General features: G+C 46.7%; 1 protein-coding gene across 1 annotated transcript in view; it reads left to right on the top strand.

Moving 5' to 3' along the window:
- Positions 1-4,469: 4,469 nt before the first annotated feature.
- LOC121543789 (transmembrane protein 65-like) overlaps positions 4,470-11,796 on the top strand; it is a gene marked incomplete at its 3' end in the record, with an annotated part of 28,504 nt that continues 21,177 nt past the window's right edge. The window contains exons 1-2 of the mRNA XM_045213733.1: positions 4,470-4,905; positions 5,112-5,409. Coding sequence (XP_045069668.1) covers positions 5,139-5,409 — 271 coding nt within the window. The remainder of the gene's footprint in view (positions 4,906-5,111; positions 5,410-11,796) is intronic.

The following is an 11,796-nucleotide window of genomic DNA, read 5'->3' as shown; positions in this document are numbered from 1 at the left end:
ATTACTGGGCCACAGATTACTGGGACACAGATTACTGGGACACAGATTACTGGGACACAGATTACTGGGCCACAGATTACTGGGACACAGATTACTGGGACACAGCCAACAGCATGATAATTCTGTAAAGAAGCTGGGGGACTGGTGTTTATGTTGTCTTGAACCTCATGGGAACAAGCTGAACAGCAGGGTTGGGGTCAATGTCATTTCAATTCTGTCAATACAGGAAGTAAAGGAGTTGACCCTGACCAGCTGACCGGTGTTAGCTTTTTGAGGAGTAAGGGTAATCGTGTGTGTGTGATACAAATGGGAAATAAAAACCTTAAGCATTTAAAATATTTTTAAGTCAGGTTCTGCTGCATTAAAATTAATGTTAATTTAAACGTGTAGTTCTTTAGAAAGCATGTCCTGAATCCATAGCATATTGAATTTCCATTATGCTGATACAAGATGGAACATTGTTCCTATGTTTGCAGAAAATCTATTGAACCAGAATTTCCTGCTGGTGTCCTGTTGACTGTCATTGTTTTGCTTGTGTTTGGTTTCTACCCGTCTCTCCCTCATCTGAAGCCTGTCTTCAATGGGTGCGTCCCAAATGGCGCCCTATTCAATATAGTGCACTACTATGGGCCCTGGCCAAAAAGTACGACACTTTATTCGGAATAGGGCGCCATTTGGGACGGAGACAATGTCCCACTAGCTTCTAAAATGGTGAACTATTCTTCCCATCCCATCCCATCTAGCGGATGCTTTCTGCATATGATGCTATCATTCTGGGGTCTGCATCCCAAATGGCACCCTATTCCCTATACAGTGCACAAGAGCCCTGGTCAAAAGTAGTGCACTACATAGGGAATAGTATGCCTTTTGGGACATAAACGTTATCCTGGTCATTGTGTCACCACATCATTTTGGGGATATTGTACGTTGTGTATAAACCTTTTAGTTGTAATGGTGCTGTACTTTATTTCAATGGACAGCCATTTTGTGTCTTTCTAGATATTTAAATTCAAAGCATATCTAGATATTTTTTAAAGTTGCCAAATTATATGTGTAAGATGATGATTATTCTAATAGTTTTAAGAAGATTTTTGTGTTTTGCGATATGGTAAAAAGCAGATGGTCACATTATTACTAAAACCTTGTTTTCTAATGATTTAGTAGCAGGGTTGAGGGTCAATTCCATTTAGATTCCAGTCATTTCAGAAAGTAAACCCAATTCCAAATTGAAATGGAAAAGAATTGGTATTGGATTTTCAGTTTACTTCCTGAATTGAAATGGAATTGACCCCACACCCGTCGCTATGGGCAGGCCATAGGGGGCCGGGCCCGCCCCCAAAAATGCTTGTGCCCCCCCCCCCCACTTGAGGGAATTTATTATTAAATATACGTACTGTAGGCTAATAATAATTGTGCCCTGCCCTCCCATGCATTTCATATGCCCCCCTTAAGACTGAGGTCTGGCGACGGGTCTGATTGACCCCAACCCTTTTAGTAGTTAGTTAGCACTGAGAGTTGACCTCTATGTTTTCCCTGTTATATTCAGTGGTTCTAGTGGCTATGATGAGATGTTTCTGGAATGTTTCTTCATTCTGTGTAATTAATGACTGCTTCAGCACATTATTAAATGACAAAAACTGTTTGAATCTGTGTGACTGACCTTGTGATTCACTATACACTGAGTGTACAAAACATTAGGAACTCCTTCTTAATATCGAGTAGCACCCCTCATTTGCCCTCAGAACAGCCTCAATTCGTCGGGGCATGGACTCTACAAGGTGTCGAAAGCGTTCCACAGGGATGCTGGCCCATGTTGACTCCAATGCTTCCCACAGTTGTGTCAGGTTTACGAGATGTTCTTTGGGTGGTGGACCATTCTTGATACACACAGGAAACTGTTGAGCGTGAAAAACCCAGCAGTGTTGCAGTTCTTGACACAAACTGGTGCGCCTGACACTTACTACCATACCCCGTTCAAAGGCACTTAAATATTTTGTCTTGCCCATTCATCCTCTGAATGGCACACACACAATCCATGTCTCAATTGTCTCAAGGCTTAAAAATCCTTCTTTAACCTGTCTCCTCCCCTTCATCTAGACTGATTGAAGTGGATTTAACAGGTGACATCAATAAGGGATCGTAGCTTTTACCTGGATTCACCTGGTCAGTCTGTCGTGGAAGGAGCAGGTGTTCCTAATGTTTTGTACACTCAGTGAATATCCGTCTTTCAGTGGAGGCTGCTGAGGGCAGGACGGCTCATAATAATAGCTGGAACAGAGCGAATGGAATGGCATCAAAAACCTGGAAACCATGGAAACCATGTGTTGGATGTATTTGATACCATTCCACATATTCTGCTTCCAGCCATTACCACGGGCCCATCCTCCCCAATTAAGGTACCACCAACCTCCTGTGCTCTCTTTCCTTCCCTCAACAGGCCCTTGTCTAGTGACATTGCTCTTAATATCCACTAGGGGTCACTATTGTCAATGTTTTCATTCATGGTTGACAACAGTAGAACTGCAATAGTGGCAGCATTCCTCAACGAAATCATGAAACAATAAGCTAGATACTATTAGAGATTTATTATTCTCCTAAATTGATGGGATGACTAACTTAGAAAGAATGCATTCTTGACTGTGCTAATGTAGGTTGTGACACCTGGCAAGCTGTGATTGATGAGAAGAGCTGTTTTAGGAGGTAGAATGAGAAGGATTTGTGTCTCCAGATACTGGAATATACCGGTTCTTTGTGATCTGTGAACCTTCCTTGGACGTAGGAATGGTGTCTAAGGGAGCTGGCTCTTCTCACTATGACAGGTTGTTATGATATGGACCTATGCCTGGCAACAGGGGTGCATCAACGGATTGGCTGAGTAAGTCTAAACCACGCTCAAGTCTTTACTCTAATTGGCCAGCAGAGAGGTGGGAAACTCTCTCTGTCAGAGTATTTGAGCAAGAACCTAAAACAATGGATTAGTTCTCTGAAGTGCCCTGCGAGGTATTTCAAAGAGCCCGTATATACGAAACATCATATTTACCATTGAAGGTTTTTGCATTAATTCAAATAACTAGTATATCTTAGAAGTCGTGTTGACCTCTTTTGTTCCTAATGCCAGATTTGAATTGGCGCAACTTTGACAATACATTGAATGAAGGATACTATTTACAGGATGGACATGTGTGTCTGACAACAGCCTTTTGTCATCAGAATATAGGGGAAATATAGGAACACACACATAGCAGGCTCTTCTAGGCTCTGCATCAAGTTAGTGACGGCATCAGTCTCACTGAATTTCTCCTGTAAGCACAATGACTGCCACAGTAGTAGTGACTGACTGCCACAGTAGTAGTGACTGACTGCCACAGTAGTAGTGACTGACTGCCACAATAGTAGTGACTGACTGCCACAATAGTAGTGACTGACTGCCACAGTAGTAGTGACTGACTGCCACAATAGTAGTGACTGACTGCCACAATAGTAGTGACTGACTGCCACAGTAGTAGTGACTGACTGCCACAGTAGTAGTGACTGACTGCCACAGTAGTAGTGACTGACTGCCACAGTAGTAGTGACTGACTGCCACAGTAGTAGTGACTGACTGCCACAGTAGTAGTGACTGACTGCCACAGTAGTAGTGACTGACTGCCACAGTAGTAGTGACTGACTGCCACAGTAGTAGTGACTGACTGCCACAGTAGTAGTGACTGACTGCCACAGTAGTAGTGACTGACTGCCACAGTAGTAGTGACTGACTGCCACAGTAGTAGTGACTGACTGCCACAGTAGTAGTGACTGACTGCCACAGTAGTTGTAGTTCTGATTGTGTGGTTCTACTTGCTCTTTTCTGACTCCACAACAGGAAATAGAAGAAATTGATTAAACTTGAAAAATTCCAAACCAAGGCCAAGAAAAGGATGTTTCCTTTTTATGGCTGGCTCTGTGTTTAGGGGGATTGTTATTAGTGACATAAGAGCATATTCAGTTGTGACTGTGGCCGGGCTATAGAGATTGGATGAGCAATATGATGACTTTGGTCACTGTCTGTGGAATGTTGGGCCAGATTGTGCTTTTAAGACAACTGGGAACTCGGGGTAAAAAGGAGGTCAAATCATGACATCAGTGATCTTCAGGTCTGAAATTTCGGAGCTCTAGAAAGATGGCCGAGTTTCCGACTTGGAATTTTATCCAGTCAGAGCTCGTTTTTTTCGAGTTCCCAGTTGTCTTGAAAGCACTGAAGACGGAGAGTTCCCAGTTCTTTTGAGACAATAGATTGCGTAGAGGCCACTGGTTGGACTAAAATACGTTTCCCATAATGCGGCACAATAAATGTAGTATTTCTATAGGCCTAGTGCTCATCTGGGAAATGTAGTCATTAAGAATAGCACGTAACATGTGCTGTAATGGCATTACATATGGAACGAAAAATACATTTCCCATGTTGTCATACATGGGGGTGGATGCTCAAATGTCCTATACAGATGTCATAAGGATGTCTATGAATACCTGCCGCAAATAGGCCTACAGTAAGCTATTGGTCTACTTCGCACTCACTGTATGAGGTATACAACAACGTTTGGCAAATGCCGTCATAGCAACGTACAGTGAAGCTATTCCATTGGAAAATATTTTTCAGGCCGTAGACTAGAAGAGAGAGAGAGGCAGCTCATCCGACCGCAGACTGGGGGAAGTAGCCTAGGCGATGTTGTGGAGATGAAGATGATGAGGAATGTTTATTTTTGACTCACAGATTTTGCCACGAATGCTGTGTTTTGTGTCGGCGAATTGTTTTCAGGATCTATGAAATTGTAATCGAAGGACAAATGCTTCGGAGCTGCGTTTTACACCAGAAGGAGATCTGATTTTTGGACTGGACAGAGCGGCACAGCATCAGCTGATCGAGAGGTCGGTGTTGTCATAAGTTGCACTTTGACAGCCCGATCTGAGAATGGCGTTATCAGTGTAGGAATCGTAGGTTTAGCCATTCTACAGTAGCCTACAGCTGTCCAAATAATTCGTGATACAGTCGAGGATGTTATATCCTAAGTAGCCTAGCCTGCTGTATCTTGCGTTACGCTTCAGTAAACGTTCAAATTGTATTTCTATTCTAGGTTGTCGACTTCCCTTTTACCGCCACCATGCTGCCCAGTTTGCAGAGAGTCCTGCGGCCCGCCCTCACTCTGAGGTCGGGGAACATGTTGGGAAGAGTCCGCGGGTCAAACCTAGCCCAGCTCCGCCAGCCTGTACCGATGCAGTGCTGCAACCTGGGCACACACCCTCACAAGGACCCGATGGAGCCCTTGAACTCGCCGCAAGGAGCCAAGGATTTTATTTATAGTCTTCACCCCACGGAACGCACAACCCTGCTTAGAGAACTGCACCGGTTTGAGTCGATAGCAATAGCTCAAGGTACGAATAAGAATAGTAGACTAATGGAAAATGTGTGTCACGTTCCCGAGTTGCATGGTCCTTTACGGTTAGTCCCACCCTATACTAGACTGCTCCAGAAACCAAAGAATGCCAAATAAATACAAAATACGTTTTGTTTCAAATGTGTAGGTGTCAAATAAACGTTTTTAGACCTATTACATTGTACTGTAGGCCCATTACAAAATACTTACTCTCATAAGACTAACTGTAAGTCGCTCTGGATAAGAGCGTCTGCTAAATGATTTAAATGTTAATAGGAGTAAAACAATACGTTATTTCTCTATTAATATCAATAACATCTGCTTCAAATTGTGAGATTTCTGTATCTGTAAATGTAGGTGAGGATAGAATGCTTATGCCCTTGTTGTAAGCAATATAGTAATGTGTGTGTGTGTGTGTGTGAGAGAGAGAGAGAAAGAGATAGAGTAGGGGTGTGAGAACGACACATAGAGAGGAATAGAGAGAGAGAGGGGGGAGAGATGGAGAGAGACACCGGGAGAGGAATAGAGAGAGAGAGAGGGGGGAGAGATGAGAGAGACAGAGAGAGGGGGAGAGATGGGGAGAGAGAGACACAGAGAGAGGAATAGAGAAAGAGAGAGGGGGGAGAGATGAGAGAGAGACAGAGAGAGGAATAGAGATGGGAGAGAGGGGGGAGAGATGGAGAGAGACACAGGGAGAGGAAAAGAGAGGGGAGAGATGGAGAGAGACAGGGAGAGGAATAGAGAGAGAGAGAGAGGGGAGAGATGGAGAGAGGGGGGAGAGATGGAGATAGACACAGGGAGAGGAATAGAGAGAGAGAGAGGGGGGAGAGAGACACAGGGAGAGGAATAGAGAGAGAGGGGGGGGGAGGATAAAGAGAGAAAGTGCTAGAGAGCATTATGGTTGAAGGTTATGTTTGTAATGATTCAGTGGTGTTGAGGCTGTTGAAGTACACTTCTCCTGCTCTCTCTGTTATCGATAGGGAGCAGATGTCTCCTGGGTCTCATAGGGCAGAGGAGTATTACCCTGGCCTTAATACTTTATGATGGGCATTGTGCACTTGAAGTGCTGTATCTAAAATAACCTACTGAGAGACATTTGTCCACCTGGGTTTGGTGTTACGGTAAACATTTATATTCCTTTAGACATAGGATGTTCTCCTATCCATCTTGCCATCAGACTCTCCTCTGTGTATATGGCTGTGTGTGACTGACTGGGTTTGAACCCGGGTAACCTGAGCGCAGTAAGACTTTGCTGAGCTAAACACCGGCAGAACCTTAGGCATTACCTCGGGGAGATAACTGAAGCCTTCAGGTCTAAGTCAAGGTTACTCTTCACTGAGTCACCTCCATTACACACAGTACTGTATTTACTGTTTCCTCTCCTCCAGTCCTAGCCCAGGGTCCTAGCCCAGGGTCCTAGCCCAGGGTCCTAGCTCAGGGCCCTAGCCCAGGGTCCTAGCCCAGGGTCCTAGCCCAGGGTCCCAGGGTCCTAGCCCAGGGTCCTAGCCCAGGGTCCTAGCCCAGGGTCCTAGCCCAGTGTCCTAGCCCAGGGTCCTAGCCCAGGGTCCTAGCCCAGTGTCCTAGCCCAGGGTCCTAGCCCAGGGTCCTAGCCCAGGGTCCTAGCCCAGTGTCCTAGCCCAGGGTCCTAGCCCAGGGTCCTAGCCCAGGGTCCTAGCCCAGTGTCCTAGCCCAGGGTCCTAGCCCAGGGTCCTAGCCAAGGGTCCTAGCCCAGGGTCCTAGCCCAGTGTCCTAGCCCAGGGTCCTAGCCCAGGGTCCTAGCCCAGTGTCCTAGCCCAGGGTCCCAGGGTCCTAGCCCAGGGTCCTAGCCCAGGGTCCTAGCCCAGGGTCCTAGCCAAGTGTCCTAGCCCAGGGTCCTAGCCCAGGGTCCTAGCCCAGGGTCCTAGCCCAGTGTCCTAGCCCAGGGTCCTAGCCCAGGGCCCTAGCCCAGGGTCCTAGCCCAGTGTCCTAGCCCAGGGTCCTAGCCCAGGGCCCTAGCCCAGGGTCCTAGCCCAGGGTCCTAGCCCAGTGTCCTAGCCCAGGGTCCTAGCCCAGGGTCCTAGCCCAGGGTCCTAGCCCAGGATCTTTGCATCTTTTTGATCTGAGGTCGTCCTCACTGTTCACTGCGTAAGTAGTTGATGTCTATATCTGTGCTCTCTGAAACAGTAGAGCAGTACTGAATGTGATAACTATTATTTATAGTACTGCTGACTCAACTGATCGTAGAGGTGAAAGGACAACACCTATTGTCTCCGCTACATGATAGTGCAGGAACAGGAAGGAACCTGTGTAGCACTCACCACTAGCAGAGATTATACTGCCCCCTCTGCTCTCTCCATTTGGTGTATTGAGACAGACTGAATGGGTTTCTAGACGTTCATTTATTTGATTGTTTGTCGGTTTATGTTATTGTGGGTAATTTAGACAACAGCTACTATTTTATAAATAAATAAACTATATATTTCCCTACTAAAGGGCAATAGAATTGATGATGCCTCTTATTTGGGGTGTCAAGGGGCTCTCAGTGTTATACATTACATCTGTTCAAAGCCATATAGAACAGAGTTAAATCACATATTACCTCAGCTAGGATTGGTCATTCTCATGATGTCATTATTGTCACAATATAAGAAGTCGACGTTTGAAGCATATTTCTTGGACAATTGCTCTTTTGGATGGTAATTTCTGAGAACTCAGTGTGGAAAATTGACACGTTTTCATTTTCACGCTGTAAAACAGTATATCGGCAGATGTCCCCCCCCAAAAAATCGGAATCGGACCCCAAAAAGCAATATCGGTCGGGCTCTACAAAGGATCATTATTGAATCTCTATAACATTGAGAATCAGCCTCCTGAGTGGCGCAGCGGTCTAAGGCACTGCATCGCAGTGCTTGAGGCGTCACTACAGACCCAGGTTTGATCCCAGGCTGTGTCACAGCCAGCCGTGACGGGGAGACCCATGAGTCGGCGCACAATTGGCCCAGCATCGTCCTGGTTAGGGGAGGGTTTGGCCGGCTGGGATTTCCATGTCCCATCGCGCTCTAGTGACTCCTTGTGGTGGGCTGGTCGCCAGCTGGACGGTGTTTCCTCCGACACATTGGTGCGGCTGGCTTCATGGGTTAAGCAAGCAGTGCGGCTTGGCAGGGTCGTGTTCCGGAGGACGCATGGCTCTCGACCTTCGCCTCTCCTGAGTCCGTAGGGGAGTTGCAGCGATGGGACAAGACTGTAACTACCAATTTGGGAAAAAAAACATAAAACATTGAGAATCAATTAATTGACAATGTCTGAATCAAGACCCAATTAAGAGATCTAAAACTTTAAGCCTAATTGCTCTAAAAGTCGCTTCCCTAAGTAGCATAATCATTTGGTGACCTGTCAACTGACACATAAAGCATTTCAATCTGCCTTGGGATGCTCAATGATGGTTCACAATGTAATTGTTGGGCTGATGTTAAATGCCATATCGAATGCAGATCTACGGCTCCATCTAGCATCAGATAAGCTCAGGCTGTGGTATCGAAGTACCTCTCGGACGATTCTCAGGAACAGCACTTCATTCCACAGGAGCAACAGGAGTAATGTTAAACACTGTCTATTGGCAAGATTCAAGGTTCTGTTTTTGGCCTTGAATGGGAGGTGAACAAGAGGTTACATGGGAAAAAGAGGTGGTAGTTATTTGGGCTATGACCGACTGGATTAACCTACAGCAACTGGCAGATATTTTTACATTTACATCATTTAGCAGACGCTCTTATCCAGAGCGACTTACAAATTGGTGCATTCAACTTATGATAACCAGTGGGACAACCACTTATAAAAAAATAAATTGTGGGTGGGGTGGGGGGTAGAAGGATTACTTTATACTATTCCAGGTATTCCTTAAAGGTAGGGCTTCAAGTGTCTCCGGAAGGTGGTCAGTGACTCCGCTGTCCTGGCGTCGTGGGGGAGCTTGTTCCACCATTGGGGTGCCAGAGCAGCAAATAGCTTTGACTGGGCTGAGCGGGAACTGTGCTTCCGTAGAGGTAAACTGTATCCCAAATGGCACCCTGTTCCCTATATAGTGCACTACTTTTGACCAGGGCCCATAGGGTACCATTTGGGATGCAGCTACAGGCCTATGACCAGAGGAACACAAATGAAGACTAGAGGGGATAAAGAAGGAAGAGGCTCTTCAATCTTTCAGCCTCCGTTTGGTTTAATTACCATCTGTTGCCATGGTGCTGGGGGAGTTCATGCTCTGAAAATAGAGTTAAAGTCTGCGTACCAATTGGCACCCTATTCCCTATATTTTGAGCTACTTTTGACAAGAGCCCTATGGTCATTATATAGGGAATCACAGGCAGGGCAGCCATTAGGGGGGCACTAATGATCCCCAAGGGGAATCAGTTTCCTGCAGTCTTGATCCTCAACGGGAGTCAGTTTCCTGCAGTCTTCATCCCCAAGGGGAGTCAGTTTCTTGTAGTCTTGATCCCCAAGGGGAGTCAGTTTCCTGCAGTCTTGATCCTCAACGGGAGTCAGTTTCCTGTAGTCTTGATCCCCTAGGGGAGTCAGTTTCCGATCCCCAAGGGGAGTCAGTTTCCTGTAGTCTTGATCCACAAGGGGAGTCAGTTTCCTGCAGTCTTGATCCCCAAGGGGAGTCAGTTTCCTGCAGTCTTGATCCCCAAGGCGAGTCAGTTTCCTGCAGTGTTGATCCCCAAGGGGAGTCAGTTTCCTGCAGTCTTGATCCCCAAGGGGAGTCAGTTTCCTGCAGTCTTGATCCCCTAGGGGAGTCAGTTGACTGTGACAGTGTCACCTTCACGGTATAGGCTATAGTCCTCTGGGTCTCTGGGGCTTGTGTTACACGTGCAGGGAGGGACGCAGGCAGGCAGACAGGCAGTTAGGCAGACAGACAGGCAGTTAGACAGACAGACAAGCAGTTAGACAGAGTGGAAGACAGGGAGGGACGCAGGCAGACAGACAGGCGGTTAGGCAGACAGACAGGCAGTTAGACAGAGAGGAAGACAGGGAGGGAGGGAGGCAGAGAGGCGGTTGGACAGAGAGGCAGGGAGACAGGCAGGGAGGGAGGGAGGGAGGTTGGGAACACAGCACATGGTGGAGGCACTCACAGGAGGACGCTGTCTTCTAATCACCATGGTGCCTTGTGGGGGATGGGGAAGCGGCTCTTCTTTACGACCTAGCTTTGCCTATCTATCTATCCTGCGGCTCTAACAGGCCTCGAGGTTCCTAATGAACACAGGCACTCTGCCACCAGTGCTTTCAAGGAGCTGCAGTAGTAAGCCTAGTTACCCACTGTGGGCCTACTGTCAATCAAATCAAATCATTACAACAGGTGGTAGACCTTACAGTGAAATGCTTACTTACAATGCAGTTTTAAGAAAGAATACCCCCAAGAAATCACAAAAAAATACAATATAAAATAATACGAAGTAAAAGTAACAAATAATTAAAGAGCAGCAGTAAAAATAACAATAGCGAGGCTATATACAGGAGGTACCTGTACTGAGTCAATGTGAAATAACAGTAGGGAGGCTATATACAGGGGGTACCGGTACAGAGTCAATGTGAAATAACAGTAGGGAGGCTATATACAGGGGGTACCGGTACTGAGTCGATGTGCGGGGGCACCGGCTAGTTGAGGTAATTGAGGTAATATGTACATGTAGGTAGAGTTATTAAAGTGACTATGCATAGATAATAAACAGAGAGTAGCAGCAGCGGGGGGGGGCAATGCAAATAGTCCGGGTAGCCATTTGATTAGATGTTCAGGAGTCTTATGGCTTGGGGGTAGAAGCTGTTTAGAAGGTATGTAGCAGAGAGAATAGTCTATGACTAGGGTGGCTGGAGTCTTTGACAATTTCTAGGGCCTTCCTCTGACACCGCCTGGTATAGAGGTCCTGGATAGCAGGAAGCTTGGCCCCAGTGATGTACTGGGCTGTACGCACTACCCTCTGTAGTGCCTTGAGGTCGGAGGCCGAGCAGTTGCCATACCAGACAGGGATGCAACCAGTCAGGATGCTCTCGATGGTGCAGCTGTAGAACCTTTTGAGGATATGAGGACCCATGCCAAATCTTTTCAGTCTCCTTAGGGGGAATAGGTTTTGTCGTGCCCTCTTCACAACTGTCTTGGTGTGCTTGGACCATGTTAGTTTGTTGGTGATGTGGACACCAAGGAACTTGAAGCTCTCAACCTGCTCCACTACAGCCCCGTCGATGAGAATGGGGGCGTACTCGGTCCTCTTCTTTTTCCTGTAGTCCACAATTTATCTCCTTTGACTTGATCACGTTGAGGGAGAGGTTGTTGTCCTGGCACCACACGGCCAGGTCTCTGACCTCCTCCCTATAGGCTGTCTCGTCGTTGTCGGTGATCAGGCCTACCACTGTTGTGTCA

The sequence above is a fragment of the Coregonus clupeaformis genome, unplaced genomic scaffold, assembly GCF_020615455.1.
Source record: "Coregonus clupeaformis isolate EN_2021a unplaced genomic scaffold, ASM2061545v1 scaf0146, whole genome shotgun sequence".
Taxonomy (NCBI): Eukaryota; Metazoa; Chordata; class Actinopteri; order Salmoniformes; family Salmonidae; genus Coregonus; species Coregonus clupeaformis.
The sequence above is the reverse complement of the archived record's forward strand: the minus strand, read 5'-3'. Positions and strand labels throughout refer to the sequence as shown.